The 20776-nt window shown below is 47.1% G+C and overlaps 1 protein-coding gene across 2 annotated transcripts; it reads right to left on the bottom strand.

Annotated features, from left to right (window-relative positions):
• Positions 1-2799: 2799 nt before the first annotated feature.
• Positions 2800-20570, bottom strand: UAP1L1 (UDP-N-acetylglucosamine pyrophosphorylase 1 like 1). 2 transcript variants are annotated; one of them, XM_085076585.1, is made up of 9 exons: positions 20225-20570; positions 12953-13157; positions 11115-11290; positions 9885-10057; positions 8870-9063; positions 7909-8049; positions 6147-6332; positions 5287-5395; positions 2800-4426 (listed from the first exon to the last, which is right to left on the bottom strand). In XM_085076585.1, the coding sequence occupies exons 1-9, from the start codon at positions 20499-20501 to the stop codon at positions 4340-4342; spliced, it is 1548 nt and encodes a 515-aa protein (XP_084932711.1). In that variant the 5' UTR covers positions 20502-20570; the 3' UTR covers positions 2800-4339. The 2 variants fall into 2 exon arrangements, with proteins under 2 accessions (XP_084932711.1, XP_084932712.1); XM_085076586.1 differs by having other exon boundaries at positions 5329-5395.
• Between the last annotated feature and the right edge of the window lie 206 nt (positions 20571-20776).

The raw sequence follows: 20776 nt of genomic DNA, 5'->3' as shown, positions 1-20776 counted from the left end.
AGTCCAAAGGTCAGAGCAGACCCTACCTGCCTGGCAGAGATCCCAAAAAGCAGTTTTTAAGGTTTGAAACATGACCCCGTATGGTAATGTGATGATTCTTATAGGTTGTATGTAAATGCTGTAGAGTTTGTAGCTTGTCTTAGATTGGTTAAAGGGAATTAGAATATTCAACAGAGAAGATGATTTATTGCATTGTAAACAGCAAATCGCTCTCTTTTATGCTCTTTTACTCTCTTCTTTCTGCTCTCTCTCTCTCTCTCTCTTTCCTCTGGCCTGCTTTGGGCTGCGTCTTGCAGCCCAGCAGGCCTCTCACGCTCACGCTCTTTCACAATAAACCCTCATGTTCTAAAACTCATCTTTAGAGATCTCTTGTCCCTATTTTTATCCCCATAACTAAACCCTACGGAGTTGTTTCCTTACAGTTAGCACCTGCCACTGAGAAACAGACACACAGTTTTCCAGTAAACAATGCGGGAACACGGGCCGGCGAGCAGACAACTGGAATCTGTGAAAGGATGTATGTGAGTGGGTGAAAAGCAACTTAACCAGTTGTGTAAATAAACCCTTTCCATAAGACCTGGCACTGAATTTTGGTACGCAGCAAGATACACTCATCCCACATAATACCTTCCTTCTGCTGCTCCTCCACAGCCCCCCAGCCCTGTGTCAGTCTCTGTGTAATAAAAGAGTTCCCTGCCTCTTCCCTGGGGAGAAGATGGGACATACTCAGTTGGAGTAGGAAAGAGCATTGTTTTGTGATGTACATGTTCAGAGCCATAGCAGGACCGGGTTTGTAATAACTTCTAGCTCAGGTTCATAGTCCAATGAGAAGAAGGCAGCATTGAAGAAGCTGCTTTAAAACTGCTGCTCTAAGTGCTGGCACTGAATTCACCTCCAGCTGTGCCTAAATGGCACATTAGGAGGCATCATTTGAGCCTTTCCATTTGGAATCCACCTCACACTAGATTTCAAGATAAAACTGAATTTCGTGTTTTCTGAACATTTCATGATTAAGAAAACTAATCAATCAAAAATTCTGGTAGATGTGAACAGCACCTAAACAAGCAGAGGAACATTTTAAGATGCCTAAAGCATGCATTCATTTTCAGTATTAATTTTCCTATCACAGGAAACTACTGATTCGTGTAACTTAAAAACACATTTAAACCCCCAGTAGCCTTCACATGGATGACAAGAGAGAAACAGAGGAAAAGAGGTTAAGAAAGGAAGATCTGCTTCTGACATTTGCTGGGTTCAGCACTAAACCCCCCAAATCAGGGTATTACTGTGAGGGATTACTGACTTTCCTTACTGCTTGTGCTATATATAGAGCCCTGTTTAAAAAGTGGCCATCATTGGAAAGCAAAGTAAAAGTTGCATTCCAGCAAGCGCTCATTGCCTACACACCAGCTGCAAGAGACTGACTCAGAACCAGATTACTTAAATTGACTTGAAATAACGCAGCCACCACCTGCAATTAAACTCCCTTCCCTCAATAAACTAAGCTGAAAAGCTTGGAGAAAATAAACAGCATTGCAGACGAGAACACAACATTCTATTTTCTGTTGAAAAAATAGATCCCACAATGTCAACCCCCTTCAAGAATCACCCTCTGCTCAGTCCTACGTGCCCCTGTAATATGAAGGGTGGGCACTGCAACCTCCAGATGTACCACCAGTGACACTGTCCTGCAGCTCGGGTGACATTCATAAGGACAAAGACAACAAGTGTATTTTTCTCACAGGAAACACAGACAAACACACAGAAATCACTGTAATGTCTTTATTGTACAAAATGCTTAGATGTCCAGAAGTTTCTGGAGTACTACAGGCCTTCCCTTTGTTTCAGGTACTATTTTTCATTTTGTAATGCATACAAAGACTTTGTTACATACAGAATAGATTTTTTTTTCTGTTAAAGTTTGCTCAAACTTCTTTCTGCGTTCCAGTTTAAAAATGTGAAGTCACAGAAAATAAAAAACCTAAGAGAAAAGGCATTCGGCATTCTAATTTAGCTTCTCCTTGAAAACCCTGTCATCAGCTCTGTTCTGTGTGCATGGAAACTGAAGCTTCAAAAGAGAAAGAACTTTAGAAAAAGCAAAAGAAATCTTTCTTTACAGCACAGCGCAGTGTAAAACAAGTGTGTGCTAGAATCACTGAGCAATACTCACAAATATACAATGCAACTTGTTCTCAGATATAAAACTTGACTGACAGGAATGGAATGTGTTATAGAAACACTGTGCAAAAAAACTTGGTGTGACAAGGACAAGAATTGGGTGACAAGGACAAATGCTTCATTTTTACTAAAAATGTGATTTACTGGCTGCATGTGCCAACTGAGGTAATCAGAACTGTCATTAGCTGGTCTGCATGTGTGAATGGATCATTACTCAAGTTCATGCAGAAGCACTCTACCACCAAAAACTCTGACACTGACATTTAGATGCTTTCTTTGGAAAACTTGAGCATACTTACAAACTGTATTTACTCTCAAAGTCATTTTTATACTTCCCCATTCCCTTCTTCATTCTTTTGTGTTGCTGTTGAGCTACTAGCAGAGAAGAAAAACCTGGATTCTCAGCGTAGCATAGAAAAGAGAGATTTATTATTTTGAATCTAACCTATATGGGCTTTTCAGAGGTCACCCAGATTGGTCAGTCAAAAACCTCCCCCTAGGCCTGATTGGCCAGGCCTGAACTGTCCAAATCTAGAGACACTGTTCTAACAATATCCAAACTTTATCTTTGTTTATAAAACACAGAAGAAGTTCTCGTGAGAAAGACCTGTGCTAGCCACACTTTTGAATAGAGCTTCACATCAGGAATTACAGAAAGCCATGGAAGTTATTTATGTTTAATGAAACAGCATCAGCAATTCCTCAGTAGAAGCTGATGCATGAAATAACGTTTCAGATGAGACATCTTTCTCACCACCTTCCCTAACACCATGTTTAGGGGAAGATTATGCAATGTTTCTGATGCAAAGGCCAGCCACCAGAGAGTTCACCTGACACATCCCCACCAAGACTGAAACAACTCGAGGATGCTCAGCACAGGTACTGCATCAGACAGGCATGAGCTTCCCAGGGCAGCATCCAAAGACTGAAAAGGAAGAATCACTGGTGGGTCAAGGGTCAGGACCACCCTGGGACCCCTTGGCCAGGGCTGAGTTCACATGCTACATATGTTCTGACAATTAGTGTCCTTCATTAGCTGACACTTACATTATGGTTAGTAATGTATCTAAAAGAAAGGCATCTAAGGAATTATTTCCTAAGTGAACGAGTGCTGGAAAATCACCTGAGCCAAAACTGTAGAGGCAGAGGCTGGTGTTTTACTAGGTACTCGATGCTGAGAGTAAGGTAGTTTTTTGTTGTTGTTGTTGTTGGGTTTTGTTTGGTTTTTTTGGGTTTTTTTGTTTATTTGTTTGTTAAGCATTAAATTCTACTGGGATTTGTTTCTCTTACTACTTTTGGGTACCTCAAGAGAGCCTCATCTAAGGGATACAGTATAAATTAAACAGGAAATGCAAAGGAAAACTGTTATAGTCAGGAAGGGCAGAGGATTGTGAAAATAGCCTTCTCTTTTTTTATATTAAAAAACCCCAAGTCACTACAACTGTAAGGAGCAGTCAGTCGAGGCATGGCACCAAGTGAGCCCAGATACAAAACTAGTCTGTTCTACTTTGGACTCCAAGCCTCAAGCAATGCTTAGGCATAGCAACATCTCTACGTACAGCAGACTCTGCATGATCTGCTTAGAGGATGCAATTGCTGAACTGGATCTTCTCATCAGCACAGGATTAGGGAAAAAAACTGACCACTGGGGAGAAAACCTCAGTACCCCAAGTCCTTCCATACTTTTCAGGATGGGGCCTCAAACTGACTGCAGCTGTGAACACAGTTTAGAAACAAAACCAAACAAAAAAACAACCACACCAACACAGACAAGGTACCTAACAAGGCACTGTAGATATTTAATCTTCTTGAATGCAAAGCTGGTTTATCAGGCCTTGACTGGCTCTTTTCCATATTCATAGGCACAGCAAATAAGAAATATAGGATGTGCTTAGCACCCAGAAAGTGTTAATCCTCACTCACACCCAACTCACATCCAACTCAAAAAACAGACTGAGGTAAAAGGCACAGCCCTCAAAGCTACCAAACTGAACTGGGGAGCTCGCATGTGTGTGTTATCACAACTGCTGCGAGGATTTGTCATCAATCAGGCACTGCAAAGCAGTTTTTTTTTAAAATGCACTTCATAGCTGACATTTTAGTACTTTCAGTTCTTGTAGTGGATCTGACAAACGTATCTGAGGGAAAAAGGCTTCCCACTTCAAGAATTTTCCAGCATTTCCACTTTTTTTTCGTCGAGTACAAAGGGAGAAGGGAAGTCTTTGTTCTTCATGTACATCTCCAGACCCTGAGAAGGTTTGAGAACAGTATTGTTAGGCTGTAAATGCACTATTTTAAGTCCTCAAGGAATGACTGATGAAGGTCAAGGACAGGCAACAGTAACAGTTTCCCCAGTGACAGAAAATGTTTCTGGGGTTCAAGAAGCAGAGGCACTAAGGAACTGTAAAATGTGATGTCAGGAACAAGCTCCTTAGGGGGAGCAGGCATGGGAAGGTGTGTCCTTCACTAACATTAGAATAATCCTAGCAAAGAAAGGTCAACTTAAATTGCCCTGTTTTCATTTTGTTCTGACAACGTATTGATTGCAGTAAGTTTGCCACCTGCATATGTTGAGGAATACAACTAGTGCAGGTAGCTGGCTTGCAAATTAACACAGGTGGAAATCTAGCAGTGCCCACACATCCTCCTGCAATCCGCTGTTTCTCACCCTGTCCATCCAACACAGGGAAGCTCTTATTCTCACTACTAAATGGATGCAGGTTTCTCAGGATCAATTCTTTTCACAGGGACAAACTTGAGAAATGGCTTCCCTAAAGCCAACACACATATCACACTTCTCAGGATTCACTGACTGTGGGAGATGGGCACAAATGAGCACAGAACCCATGGATTTTCTAATTTGAATATTCTGCACTTCTCACTAAGATCTCAAAATGCTCATGAGTCTTAATGAAACTGCAGCCTTGTTGCAAATCTCATTTCACAGATAGCTAAAACTGAGAGTGAATAAACTGCTGAAGAGTAAACCATAATGGAACCACATTATGGTAACATAGAGCCCAAGTCCCTGTTTCCTTGGTCTTACCATTTCTCAGCAAGCCTGGGCTAAAGAAAACACCTGTGTTCAGAAGGAAATTAGATGCATACCTGCACACCCTTAAAAATGCCTCCATAGATAGTTATTCTCACCTCTCCAAAGTAAGACACTAATGGAGAAATCTCACACACAGCTGGAGGATTTTCAGTTCCTGAGAGACTAAAAAGGAAAACAAAGGATTAACTTCCTGCCATGCTTAAAACCACATGCATCTTCTTCAAAAGATTGTCCAGAATAGAATATTCAGAAGGATAAGACATTTGTTATAGTCATATGCACCAGTCATTATGTGAACACAAAGTGTGAAAATAAAAAAGAATTAGCAGGTCCCAAATGTTACTCAGCAAAACCAAAACACCACTTTTATCGAGATACTTTTCAAGTTAAATGAAAAGCTTGTGGGTTTATTGAACTATTAGTTAATAAAGTAATGGCCCCATGGGGTAAAAGCAGTTTCTCATTACACATGATGCAGGAAGTATCCGAACTGGTAACCACTCTAAGTCAATCCTTAAGCCCACCTGAGAATCCTGTTGGGGGACAGTCAGAAAAGCTGTCAGGGCCTACAAATTAAAATTCCTTGAGTTGGCTAAATCCAGAGTGATGGAAAAGGCTGCCCCTGTCTAACAAGATGCTATAGGAGGGACCAACTCATTACCCCAGGTGCAGGGATCTGCCGAAGAGAATGCCCAGAGCCCTGTGTGCTAACTGCCTGGAGCACCCAGTCATGAGAGGAGTAGGAGCTGTAATAGACATCAATCTGCTTATCCAGAGAGGATCAGCTGAACAAAAATCACGCTGAGCCACCCTGGGACTACACTAATCCCCAGTTTTGGAGAGCCCAGCACATGCCATTGGCCAGCTGGCACAGCTGAGCACTTCCAGCAGAGAAGGTTACAGAGGTTTATACCTGAGTTTTTCTGGTATCCTGCAACCATTTTCATCCACAAATCTGGCCCCAGCCTTGAGAGCCCAGCGGTAATGCTGGGCCAGGAGGGCTTGCCGAGCAGTGGTAGGAGTATCTTTGTCAGCTGTGTCTGCATTTTTTAGTGGCGAGAACTCCTCTTCTCTCAAAACTTCAAATGCCACAAAATTCCTACCAGCATAGTGAAGAACACAATGATCACGAAAACCAGAGCTAGTCATCAGCCCTGCTAATGCAGCCAACAACAACATTCATGGGAAAAGGTTCATATATATTTTAGAGAACAGCACCGTATGCAGCCTGGGGCAGTCAAGCCAAGAGAAGCCCACCACCCATCTGAAGAGCCAGGGACTACCAGGGCTGTAAAATGGAAAAACACAAGAAGACTTGTCTCTTTGGGAACATAGAGCAGCCTCTTTGGGAACGGGAGCAGCCTCCCAGGGGAGCCTCCCAGCTGTGCTCAGGGGAGAGAAAACACAACAGCTCTGTAGAGATGTCACAGAAACCTTTTCAGGGAGTGCGAGGGAGGTTCCTGGACAAGACAGCTCAGAGCACAGCAGGATGGAGAGCACAGCACTGTCCAGAGCTTGGACACAGCACGAGCAGTGCACTCACTGCAGAACACCCTACCATGCCCCAAGAAACGCCCAATCTGCCTAGGAGTCTGTAGGTAAGGACCAACTAAGGATGCTAGTTCCCAGGGACAAACAAGCAATACAGGAGGCCTCACAGGTGAATGTGAAGTACAGCTGTTTACCAGAAATGGGAATGCAAATTAAAAAGCCCCACAGCAACATCTGTGCATTTCTGCACTTCATGTGTGAAGCACAGCTGCCAAGGTGGTTCTGAGCTTTTAAAAAAGCATAAAGAACCCCTGCTTGCAAATGCATCCTGTCACAGCTCAGAACTCAGCACCATCCCAATCACCCTGCTTTTGTCTTCAGTTTGATACTACTTTACAGAATACATGTCAGGAAACAGAGACTGGTTCAAACCTTAAGCTGTCTATTCTAAAGGAAATCCTCTAAAAAGAAAAATACTATCCCCAAACAAAGATAATTCCGTTTGCCTGAGGTCTCTCTTTGACATTTATTTAAGCCTAAAACAGAATCTTCACTGCTGAATTTGAGACCTTGGAAAATAGATTTTGTAAGAACACTTATGCTAAATTGCTAAAATCCCACATTCCCTACACACAAGTACCCCTAACTATGTTTGTCACAGCACTTCCACCTATGTTGAAGAGCTTGGAAAGTGAACACTGACAGTTCCCACAGCAACAGTAACTTAGCCCCACAGTGCCTAAGTGAATAGTTTTCCAAGCACAAAGGGTGCGAGCTGAGCCCTGGCATAACAGCACCCAAAAACGTAACCAGAGCTGCAGTTGCCATGGAAGCCACAATCCTGAAAGACCCAATTTTTTGAAAGTCTGAATACTCTAATATGGGTTTCATTAGCTTTGCACTCGATTTCATTTTATTTTTCCCAGGCTGGCAGAGGCCAGGGCAGCCAACACATCCTCAGCAGGGAGACCAATCTGGGAGCAGGGTTGGCGCAAGCACTAACTGCCCTGTGAGCTTCCCTTAGATCCTGCGGTGTTACTGTTGGGTTGGAGCTGGGTGTAGATCCAACAACCTTCCTCACAAGCCACCCACAAACCATGTGCTCCCGGGGATGGCTTGTTTACAGTAATTCAAACAAACATTGAGAAGGAGATGAGAAAAGTAAAATTATGTCTGCCACTAACTTAGAGAACTGGAACACATCAAACACAAACTTCTCCAGCTTTATCCCATTCGGTTTTAGTGGTTTTACCAGATTTCCCTCCTTGTCAATGTAGGGAACCTTCTTTATAGCTACATGGTGCTTCAGCTGTGACTCCCATTTCCTGCAAAAGGAGAAGAAACAATTTTATCTACATCAAGCCCACCTAGAAAAAAAGCAATACATTTGTGGGAAGCAGATGGCTTATTACTGCTCTGGGTCAGCTCTCAACTGTTGTGGGTGTTGCTCCCTCCCAAGACGTTCAAGTCACATCCAGGAAACACTTCCTGAAGCAGAGCAGCCTGGCCACAGGCTCTCCCTGTACCAGTGGGACATGACAGTCAGAGGAGAGGGATGACTTTGCATCAAGCTGAAATGGCAGGCAGAAGTTACAAAAAAAGAAAGCAACCCAAATTATTATCTGATCAGGATGAAAATGGAGCAGAGCAGATCCTTCACCCAAAGGGTGGCTCAAGCTCTTCAGGAAGGTTGTTCAGCTGCTCACTGAATGCCCAGCATCACATTCCCCAACACCAAGGTGCAGAGTCCACCTGCAACTTCACCCTCCTGCAAACTCTATTGTCCCAAGGGTTGGCATAGGTGACATTCCCATTGGAAATCCTCAGTGTGAGGCTGCATCACTGACCATGCTGCAGCCTGCACAGCTGATCACTCTTGAAGGCCCAGGAAGATCATGCACTGGGATATCTCAATTGATTTAGTTACAATGAAGCTGGGAACCTCTTCCTTGAGTAGGACCTGGAGAGAATGCTGGGGCTGTCAGAAAGGGGTCTCAAGTATTTGAAACCGTGTGGAAGAGAGAGGAAGTGAAAGACAACATAGAGGGTAACCATAACTGAAATTACAGACTGGGAAACAGGAACACCCCGTCTTGGAGGCATTTCTGGGCTGCACAGCTACCTAGAAGGTCTGCTGGGACTTACTGGGCCACTATCTCCAGGAACTCAACAGTGAAGAAGTGGTTGCAGATGTTGCCAGCACTGAACATCAGTCCCCCATCAGGGCGCTGCTGCTGTGCAGTCTCCAGGCTGATCTCACTGTACTCCACCACCTGGAACACCCCATCCACACAGCACACCACCCCAACAGGCTCCGTGGGGTAGGCCTTCTCCACTACCTGCAGTCACAGGACACAGGTTTTATGACAAGGAGGAAGAAAATCCCAGGACTATTCCAACTCCCAAGTACAAACAATCCCACGGGACTGTTGCCTGCTGACCCTCAGGGCTGTGCACGGGGCACAAAGCAATCTGGAGGCACATTCTGCCCAACAATTCAACAAAAATGCCAGTACTCAACCAATTACTTGGACAGTTTCTCAGAAGACAAACCTGTTAAAAGCAATTAGTATACTGGGGGACACTTTTCTTATCAAGGACTAGGATCTGGCATTAAAAGAAAGCTGTTTGCAGCTATTAGCCTTTAATTCCCCATTTGCCTGAAGAGTGCTAATGACTCAAGTAATATACATTTCTCTTCAGTCACCTGCTGCTTTACAGTTGACCAAATCCAGGCTGATTTAGCTTTCCCCATCTTCTACAGCAGAGCTTAAGAAATGCCTCTGGTTAAGACTTAAAGGTGCATTTATAAAACATAGCCCAGTCCAATATGGCTTGTAGACAGCCCAATTGCCTTCGTAGTAAGGGCTGAGCATAGAGAGGAAACAATTCCCGTGTACACTTTCCTGTGCAGCTATAGTCCCTGCTCTAATTGAAGTTTATTTTCCATCGTACTCCATGAAGAACAGAGGATACCCACGGTAGGGATCTGGAATGAAGTGCAGGCAGCAAGCAGTTCTAAATCTGCTCAGAGTGAGCTGCTAATGGGCAAAGGGTTGAACATCACAGGTCACATAAGCTCCCTGAAGCCAGCAGCTTCCATGCATAATTAGACCCAAACTCCGTGGGGAAAACAAGCCCAGTGCTAGCACTGCTTCACCTTTGCACCGCAGTCAGCCCCTTTGGAAATACAGAAACCTATGAAGACCGGATCTGCCACTTTCACGAGGATATTGTCCACACAGTATACATGGACATACTGGATTCCACGCTGCTTCATATCATCCAAGATCTTATTATCCATCAAAGCACGGTATAAGCCACCATTGCCATCTACGATGCAAGAGAAGAGAGAAAGCCTTGGCTCATTAGTGACTTTGAGGTGGGTTTTTTTGTAGCTAAATGGAGCAAAAGCAGAAAGTATTGAATAAACTTTCTTGAACAGAAGAGCAGAGAGTGCTTTCTAGCCAAGAGGCAGTGCAATTTTATTTCCAGCTCTGCCACACAGTTCAGGAGAGCATGTTCCTCTCTTCACCCCAGCTCCCTCACCTGCAGAGTGGGACCATGGGGACCAGCCTCACTAAGCTGCATTATGAGATTTTATGAAGGCTAGTAAGGTCCTCCGAGGGAGAATATTAAAGGGCAAATCTATGCTGAGGGTGGGAACAGTCCTGTACATTTCTCCTCCAGTGCAGGGCAAAAGTTTATTTATTCTATTTCTTGGAGAAAGACTAAAATATGTCTTATTTTCTGTTTATATTCCCCCCACAACTTCTCAATGCCTTTTTATAGGCTTGAACTGCAGCTGCACAAAAGACACGTGCACGTTTTTAACAAATCACCCATTTACAGGTTCTCCTTGGATGCTCCTGTCAGCTTGGGAGAACCACTTTGCAGGTGCAACACAGTCCCAACTGGGCTGCCTTCACCAAGTGTCTTACCATGTCTAGGTTAAGAGAACATTACAAGGTGAGACATTGCTGTAATTTTGAAAAGAGTTAATCTTCTTGCTGTTTTTTAACCCATTTCCTGTATCAGCTATCAGCCTTGAGCTCCTGACCTTCACCACAGGAGGCAGCACCCCAGAGACCTCACAGACAGCTCTGCTGACAAACCTATTTCCTAGCCTGCAGCCACAGCGATCCTAATCCTGCCAATACTCCCAGACTTGGTTAAACAACATGTGCTGCAGGCAAATCTCCAGCAAGAACTAAACAGAGGTACGCTCCTGATTACCAGCCTGAAACATTAGCAGAACCTTTCCACATTAACTGGAAGCATTAATCCTGACCCCCAAAGCCTGCTCTGTGTGCCCAGGCTGGCTGATGGCCCATAGCAACTATCAACACACATGATGGTACTGCAGTATGGAAGAGCAAATAGGAGGTACCTGGAGCCATGGCAATTTTCCCCTTCTCCTCCAAGATGGCCTTCCCATCAAAGGTGACAGCAGGCAGCATCCTCTGTTCAAACATGACAACGTTGGATCTATCCAAGTTGAAGTAGTTGTGCTGTACAAAAAACTCCTCTGTTGGCCCCAGTGTGAACTCACTCGTCATGATGTACCTGGGCAGGAATTGGGGCTAGGCAATGAATAAGAATGTACAAGCGAAAGGCAAAACTACAAACGGAATACAAAAAAGAGGAATTCCAGGAGTGTGAAATGAGAGACACTGCAGCATCCTGTTGTGAGCAACTGCACATGAGAGCTCTCCTCCCGAACTCATCCCACGGTCAGGCTGCATGGGGTCCTATAACCATATCAGGGTATGATCCTACCCTGGCCTAACTCCAGCCAGAACAGAAGAGCCTTGCCCTAAATGTGAATGACATCTGGATATCTGGATGAGCTAGAAAACAAGGCAAAAGACAGACAAAAGCCTCATTCATCCTAGCTTCAAACTGATGTTAAGTGTCTAAAGAAACACTGACCAGCTCACTCTGCCAGCACCTCTTCAGTGCCAAGGCAAACACCAGTATTTCCGTATGTTGGCCGCATGGTTTGTTTTTGTCTTAAGTTTTTCTTTTTCCTCCTCTTGTTTCAGCTCCACATTGCTTCTGTCTCTTCCTCCATTATCCTCCTTCACTACTGTCTAAAAACAATCTTCATCATCTATCTGTCAAGCTCTTCAACAACTATCAGCATAAGAATACAGGGTCCTCTGTCAGCATGACAGAGGAAACAACCCCTGGCACAGGAGAGCCTGGACTTCAATCTCCCATGTCCAATTTAAATCTCTGCAGCACAGCACAGCCTGGGTTAAGGCGTACTAGAGCAGCAACCTGCCTCAACTGCCTCCTCAGCCCCGGGAGGGGAACTGAAAACAGATGTGGCATCTTGCAAATAATCCATCCTGGCTTCCAGCAGCACCAGGAATGATGCCTTTGCAATTCAAGTCCTCTATATAAAGGCTTCAGGAAGAAGCACAATATGGACTCACCTTCCTTGAGGAAAAGATGCATGAATCAACTTTGACCTCCAACTTGTAAAACAATGTGGCAACCTGAAGCCCTCAGACACCTGCTCTTTCACTGCTGAAACCTTGCCTCAGACCAGACGCTGATTCCATAAGGGTATTTCTTCATTGTCTTCACAGTTGAACAAAGAACGCTTAGCAGAAAACATTTCCAGGCACATCTGCAGTGCCTTCCTCTCACGCACCACATCCCATAGGGAATTTACATTTTGCACTTTGCCCAGAGCACATCTCTTTTGAAAGCCAGGAGCAGCCAGCAGAACTGGCAACTGTAAACAGTGACAGCAGGAGGCGGCCTGAACACAAAGCAAGAGGTTTTTTGCTGTGGCAGAGATTATGGACAAGGGCAGGGAGAGGGGCTTGCAAGGTGAGCTCTAGGTTGTCCTCCATGCAGAAAGCTGAGAAAGCAGAAATGGATGAAATTTCATGTGAAGCATCCGAAACAATCACTGAAAAGTGCTGTTTTATAGTGTTGCCAGAGCCTGTGCTTGGAAAGCCAGCCAGGTACCACTGGCTTGTGTGGTCAGTGATGCAAAGGCAGCACTTAATCCCTCAGGTCGGTAGACATGGACCTGCCACCTCCCATCCCTCTGCACCCTCCTCCAGCCACTGGCATCACAAATCCTGCCAACAAAAGGCTCCCCCTGACCTGTTTCTATACAGCACCCAGCTCAGTGCTTCTTGAAGACAGCATGGGCAAGACTGGAATGCAAAGAGCCCTGCATAGCAGGTCTGGCTCTGGGTCACCTACCAGGGGATGGCACACTTGCAGTGGTGTCTCTTGCCAGCAAGCTGCTCCACTTTGCAGATTCTTTCTGCTTGGATCTGATATAAGTTCTTGCCACTGGGCAATCCCACGTTGTACATGCCCTTGGGATAGCTCACTCCCAGGCGGGTTCCTTGTCCTCCAGCCAGGAGCAGCACTGCCACCTTGTTCTGTGAGATCTGATGTAAGCCTGAACAGGAAAAGAAGCCCAAGGGAAAATAAGAACCTCCAAAGCAATCAACACCCCATGTCCTTCTCCTGAGCCTTTCTGCAGAGCTCAGACAACAGCCAGAAGCTTCCAGTTCAATGCTGGCAGCTCAGAGAGAAGTATGCCACTGCACACACAAGAAAAAATTCATTTCACCTGCTGGATGCAGCAGTTTCCTCACCTAAAGCAGCAATTGGTACACCAACAGACATCAGACAACAGCTATGAGCTGCAGCTTAGGAGGTTCAAACTGGACATTAGGATATTAAGTCTTTACTAGGGAGGTGGTGCAGCACTGGAAAAGACATCCAGAGAGGAAGAAGATGACCTGGCTTATTTTGGTAAAGCTGTAGATGACCTGGCCTTGGGCCATGTACAGTTCTGCTCCAAACAGGGGTTGGACTAGAGACCTCCAGAAGTCCCTTTTCATTTCTACATCCCAAAGAAGCCAGGTCTCATGATCTTGAGTAAAGCATGGGCATTTTGGAACCTGCCCTCATCAACAGAAACTGAACACAGCTGCAGTCAGGAGTAGTAACACAGCCAAGCCCACAGGAGCCACAACTTCCACAATCTAATTAAAACCAGTATCAGTGCTCCTGACTAACCAGGAAGTCCAGAAGCTGGGGAATAACCAGAACATATAATAAACACTCAGCTCACTCTCAGACTTTGGTCCCTGCCTTCTCCTGATCCAGCATCACAATAATGACTGACAACTGTGAGAATGGTTTTTCGTTAGGGAATGCTTTGCCTTTCTCTAGGCAGGCAAGGAACACTAGGCCTGCCCATGTCAGAAGCCACCACCCTGCTGCAGTAGCTATCAGGGCCACTGCACGGCACTGAGCTGCCACTGCTCCTGCAGCCAAGGACAGCCTATGGAGCACCCCAGCCTTCAGCAAACACCCCACACTGACCATAGCTGGCGCTGCAACAATCCTGATTTGGACTGAAAGATATGGGGACCAAAGAAATTGAATTAGAGGAAAAACAGGATTGGGTTTATGTTAATCTTTAAATAATTGGCTGTTTCAATGAACAATAGAGGAAAAATATGAATTGCTGTTTTAACAACCTGGCCCAATTTTAATTCTGTTCAGAATTGCAGCTTTCAGCAATAAAATCACACTTCAGTCATCCATGACATTACAGGAACAGAATTCCCCTTCCCATGCTTACAAGTTTCAGTCTCACCACAGGAGTAACACAAATCTTTCTGCCTTCCAAAACACACCCCTTCCAAAAACACTGATGGAGCCCAGGCACACAGGGAGCCGGTTCCACAGCCATGGTTCTGTGGCAGAGCAGCCTCTGGGGTCACCGGGCCTGAGGAAGCCACCTCTGGAGATCTTCAATACGACAAGCGGGATTAGGAGAGCTCCCTAAGGGGAAACTGATGGGTGGAGATCTTGGAATTTCGAAATGTCAGGAGATCCTTGGATAGGAGGGGAAGCCTTAATAGGTTTAAATTTGTAATGTAAAAGACAGGGAGAATCTGGGTGAGCTGCATGGTGATCCAAATAAGACAACCAGCATTTCACAATGAACATTTCGCAACAAACCACAAGCAATAAATGGCTCCTTTGTGCCTCCACTGAGCTGCCCATGAGACTCAAAGCACAGACCAGAGGGTCTCAGGTATTAGTTACACCATGAGTACTTGCCCCAGTCCTATCACATGGTTTTCCTGCATGGTCAGTTGTTTTCCAGTGCAGGGCACCACTGCAGGAGAAGGGAAAGATCTGAGTGGAGGGGCAACAGAGCATTGCTCAAAACCTCCTTGTGCCCTGGCTTGGGTGGTGGCTGTTTCCCTACCTGGGCCCAGCACAGAAAGAATTTATGGAGGGGGAAAAAAAAATCTTAAAGAAGTTGCCCTGTGGAGCACTTCCAAACTGTTCTGCCCCATCCCTAAAAGTGTTCAAGGCCAGGCTGGACAGGACCCTGAGCAATCTCATCTAGTGGGTGGAATGCATGCCCATGGCAAGAGAGTTAGAACAAGATGATCTTTAACATCCCTTCCAACCCAAACCATTCTGTGATTCTATGAAATAGGCAATTTAAAACATTTTTTTAAACTATTTTTATTTAAAATAATCTAGAACTGAAACTGCTTGAGCCAAAGTATATCATAGTGATTTAAACCAAAGTTGCCTGAGGTACGAGCTCGGCATTTGCTGGTCACAGTTGCTGCAGCATGGGGGGTGCTGCTTTGGGGTGCAATTGAGAATCACCCACCAGTGGAACAAGTCAGGCACTTGCCCTGCTGCATTTCCCCCTGCACTGCCAGGCTCACACCAACACACACACTCAGGTTCTGATGCAACAGACCATATTCCACAGATCCCAAATTAGAGTTTTCTGCAGAGGAACAGATTGTGACCACAGGCATCGTTCACATGACACTCTGGAGTGAACACTGTATTGGGAAAGTCAAGGAGGTCCCCAGTTTGTCCCACAGCATCAAGGGGCTCCAGTTCTCAGCCACAGCTCACGGGTGCCACAGCTGGCATCACCCCACTGAAATGCAGATGCCCCAGACGAGATAGCAGTTCTCAGAAGTTTTCCACACAGTGATAAGGGGAGGGGATCTGCCCAAGGTAGTCTGGCATCTCAGACCCATCTCCTGGAGGAGCCTCTCACTGAAAGGACTGAGACCTCAACCTCAGCAGGATAAACCCATCACTGACAACATCAATGATGTCACTTTTTCCACAAACCGGCAGACTGATGGGGCCATATTCCAGAAGGGCTGATGCATGCACATGAACATGGTGCACATGAACAACCCAGAAAGGGGATTGCTTCCTATCATTCATGGCATTCTCAGTATTTATGGTACAACCCTACAGCTCAGAGAGTTTTTCCAAGTTCTGATCTTAGGTCACCATGAAAACAAATAACCCCAAAAATTTGAGTAACTAGCTCTGCTCTGACTTCCCAACCATAAAATTACCAATATTCACAATTGAAGTTCATAAGAACTGACTCATCTTGCTGCACATTCCTGGAGTAAATGGAAAGATGTAGCCCTTAAAAAAATACACCTTATTTTCTGCAGCATTTGAAACACAAACAGCTCAACTAAACAGAAAATGTGTTGGGTGCTGAGAGACCCACCAATGCTGCAGTCAGTCCTATTCTGCATGAGAAGTAAAAAAAACCAAAAATAGATTTTGCAGGAGGAACAGACTGGTCTTGCAAGAACAGACTGAGTTCTCTTACTGAACAGGCACATCAGTTCCATTACAACAGCAGTCAGCAAGATAAGAAGACTCCAAACTTTTCAATTCTGCAGAGCAGTCAGATAACCAGAATGGCTCATCAAACTCTCTGATTAAATGGGGCTACACCTCAGCCCATGACCACGGCTTAAATTTCATTAATAAAACACTGACAGAATGCAAAAGTGCTTGTGTCTGTGTTTGATTTTTACCATCCTCCCTAGGGCTGCCTGGAAAATGTGATTGTTAAATGTCAATGTTTAAAATCAGAAAGCAAATCTGATCAGGCAGTTTTGTCGTCTGAGAGACAATAACAACAATATTCATTTTTTAACTGCTAAAATATAGCTCAGGTGTTCCCAAGACAAGTTTTAAGTTGTCTGGTTCTTTTATCCATCATTTTTTATTATAGAAAAAGGGGGAGGGGGAAGGAGGAGACATAATTTCAATTGTTCGGTCTTTGGAGGATGCAATGCAGGTGACAGCTGTGGGGAGCTCAGATACCCACAGACAGAGCACAGAGCAACTCAGCACAGGGCAATGATGACCCCACAGTCACAGGCTGTACCAGCCGTGCAGCCTCAGGGAGGCTGGGCAGCAGGTTGGGATGGCTCATCTGCTCCCATCCTGCTCAACACCACCAGCAGCTCACCAAAAAGGCCTTCCAGAGCTGCATTCACACAGGGACCCACAATCCCACAAAGCTTGTGCCCGCAACACCAGTTCCACTGGAGAACACCATGCAGGGATGATGCTGGGGACGAGGCCACATCTGCAGGGACATGCAGCAATGCCTGGGTTCAGCAGAACAAAGTCTTTGCCCCTGATTGCCCTCCTCCAGGAAATAAAATCCTTCTTCAACCTTACACTGGACCATAAAAACAAACAAGGGAAACAGAACATCTCTGTGTACCCCTTCTGGCAGAAATTCAGGCTACCTGAAGTGCTGAGGTGGCCTGAAGTCATCAAACTTCAGGGCCAGGTGATTTAGGCACAGTGGCATGATCCCAAACAGTAGACCTGGGCTGCTGCAGGCAGTGCTGGCAACCAGTGAGGACAGCCCACACAGATGGCCTGGCCTTCCCTTCCTTTCCATGCTGTGGCCAGTGGTGCAAGGCAGACACACCAGCCCCTCACACCAGCCTAGCTGCCTGGGGGACAAGTGACTCAGTTTGATAAAGCTATTAGCTTAACTGTGCAGCCCTGGCCCAGCTCCATCTGCCTCTAGGGTTAAGGGGTTCCTTCCTACCCACCATGACACCCTCAAACAGCCCTGCCAAGAGGGACTTGGGGGTGTAGGTGGATGAGAAGCTCAACATGCCATGACCAAGTGCACTGGCACCCAGAAAACCCCTGTGCCCTGGGCTGATCCCACAGGAGGCAGCAGGTGAGCGGAGTATTCTCTGCCCAGCTCAGGTGAAACCCCACCTGCAATGCTGCCTTCAGCTCTGAGGTTGTCAGCACAAGAAGGACATGGAGTTGTGGAGCAAGTCCAGAGGAGGCCACAGAGATGCTCTGAGGGCTGGAGCCCCCCTGCTCTGGAGCCAGGCTGGGAGAGCTGGGCTTTTCAGTCTGAAGAAGAGAAGGCTCCAGGGAGACCTTAGAGCCCCTTCCAGTGCCTAGAGGGGCTCCAGGAGATCTGGAGAGGGACTTTGGACAAGGGCCTGGAATGACAGAAAAAGGGGCAATGGCTTCACAATGACAGAGGCCATGGTTAGATGTGGTATCAGGAAGAAATTCTTCCCTGAGAGGTTGGGGAAGCCCTGGCACAGGTTGCCCAGAGAAGCTGTGGCTGCCCCATCCCTGGAAGTGTTCAAGGCCAGGTTGGGCAGGGCTTGGAGTAGCCTGGGATACTGGAACATGTCCCTGCCCATGGCAGAGGGTGGAATGAGGTGGTCTTTAAGGCCCCTTGCAACATAAACCATTCTATGACTCTGTGAGTCCCTGGGTAAGGGGGGAGAGGGGGATTTTCATTGCTGCTGAGCTGGGTAGCTGCCTTTATGGGAGGATGAGCTGTGCCACGGCCTCCTAACTTTCTCAGGGAAAAATTTCTTCCTAATATCTAATCTAACCCTGCCCTCTGTCAGTGTGAAGCTGTCAGAGACTGAAATAGTTCATGCCTCAAACATTGATATAAAGTTTTACTCATTACAGCAAAACTGTATAAAGAAGCCACCAAAGCCCACCCCTCCCCTTATGGTGCCTGACTGACACTTTGGACTGAAAGTCAAACTGCTGAGATTAAATAAAGGGAAACCCATTCTTCAATCATCTCAGGCCAGGGGAGAAGTAAACAAGTAAACAAGGAAAAGAATGAGAGCCAAACCCAGCAGCCATGCTAAGAATCATCTCTGGCTTGTTTCAGGGTGGGGGAGGCCATAGCCCACAGACCCATTTTCTGGGAGCAGGTTTGCAGATTTGCCCCCTCAACCGAGGTGGGGGGAGGAAGTTTCGGTGTGTCATAACCTTTGCTCAGGAGCAGTGAACCCATGCTCCCTTATGCAAACTGGCCATGGAACCCCCAACCCCGGGAAGGCTACATCCACAGGACACTCACATGAGAAGCAACTGAAGGGGTGCCCTAATCCATCAAAGACACCCCCCGAAGTGCCCCCCAGAGTAATTCCTGAAGCCTTGCACCACAGGACTGCACGTGATGCAACAAATCCGGAGTCTGTTGTAAGAGACAATGGCAACCCCAACCCCCAGGGAGGTGCATGGGTTTTCCCACCTAAGCAGAACACATATTAACCCATCGGATTCTGTGCTTTTCGAGGAACCTTCACCACCACGATCAGCTGGAGAGGATCAACGGAACATCGTTGGGATCCATGGATGGTGATACTTTCTTTATTCTGTCTCTGCCTCTCTCTTTTTGTCCCCCCCATCTATTTTCTATTTCTTTTTTTTCTCTCTCTGTCTCTCATATTGATTATCAAATAAAATCCATACTATTGACTTTGGCATATGGTCTCGTTTGCACTTCAATTCAGGCAGAGGCATTTCTAATAACGTTAATAACTGGATCATTATATAAGTTATTCCCACTTTTTCTGTCAACCCAAGCCCTTGCCCAAAGTCCCTCTCCAGCTCTCTTGAAGCCCCTATAAATCCTTTAGTATTACGTATTTTTCATTACAGATACTGCAAATCATTTTGACGGAATACCCCCATGCCCTCTAAACAGTATTGTAAGTGTCATGTCCACTTGTTTTTTTAACACTTACAAGTTAAAAAACTCAACTGCCCGGGGCAGCCTGTACCAATGCCTGACCACCCTCTCAGTTTAGAAATTTTCCCCAGTATTCGACCTGAACCTCCTCTGACACAATTTGAGGCTGTTTCCTCTTGTCCCATGGCTTGTTACGTGGGAGGAGAGACTGAGCCCCACCTGGCTATGACCGCCTCTCACGGCGTTGTCGAGCTCTGATCCCGCCAGGCACGGCCGTGGGGCCTCGGCCACTGCATTTCACAACGTAGAGTGAAAACTCAGTGTTTCACCCGAAGTTCCCCGGGCCGAGGACACCGGCTGCCGGCGATCAGGGCCCGGGTGCAGCCGTGACCCCGCTCTCTCCCTCCTTGCCCGACGCCCCCGTCCCTGCGGCTACCACCCGCCGCCCACCGTCGGCCAGCGGCCTCGACAGCACGCGGTGCCGGGTCGGACTGCCCGGTGTCCCGCGATGCCACCGCAAGAGGCGGCTTCTGCCCAGGGCCTCGCCGGGCACAGCACCGGCTGGAACTCAGCGGAACGCGGCTGCCCCCGAACGCCCGCGCCGGACCCCGGCAGCCCCTGGACGGAAGGGACAGGCGGCCTTGCGCCCCGCTCACCTTCCGCCTCCCAGCGCTGCAGCTCGGCGGGGCTGCTGCGGCGGGCGCTGCCCAGCAGCTCGGCAGGGAGCGGCTCCATCCGGCCGTCCAGGCGCTCGGGCGGGCCGCGCTGGTGGGCCCCGGCAGCCGCCGCCAGCCGGCAGTGGTCGCCCAGCTCCGGCGGCAGCGCCGCCAGCAGAGCTCCGCGCTGCGCTGTGTCCAGCTCGGCCCAGAACCGCAGCAGATGGGCCTGTCCGCACTGCTCCAGCCGCGCTCGCACCTCCTCAGGTGGGTCCATGGCGTGGGGAGCCCGCTCTGAGCGGCGCGGGACGCGGCGGGACCAGGAGGGACCAGTCAGGGCGGCACCGGGCGGGGGCGGGACCAGAGGTGCCGTCCCGCCCCCCGGAGGTCCTCCCCGCCGCTCGCGGCGCACGCGATGCCGGTGCTGCGGTTCATTCCTGGCTTAGAGATTCGGGGGACTACTTCCCTGCTCGCTTCACCCCTGCAGGAACTGCTGTCAACGCAGCGCTTCTCCCATGGAATTACACAATAGTCTGAGTTGGAAGGGATTCT

Source organism: Lichenostomus cassidix, chromosome 17 (assembly GCF_008360975.1).
Source record: "Lichenostomus cassidix isolate B80296 chromosome 17, HeHo_3.0, whole genome shotgun sequence".
NCBI classification, from domain to species: domain Eukaryota; kingdom Metazoa; phylum Chordata; class Aves; order Passeriformes; family Meliphagidae; genus Lichenostomus; species Lichenostomus cassidix.
This window is presented reverse-complemented; position numbering and strand designations above follow the sequence as displayed.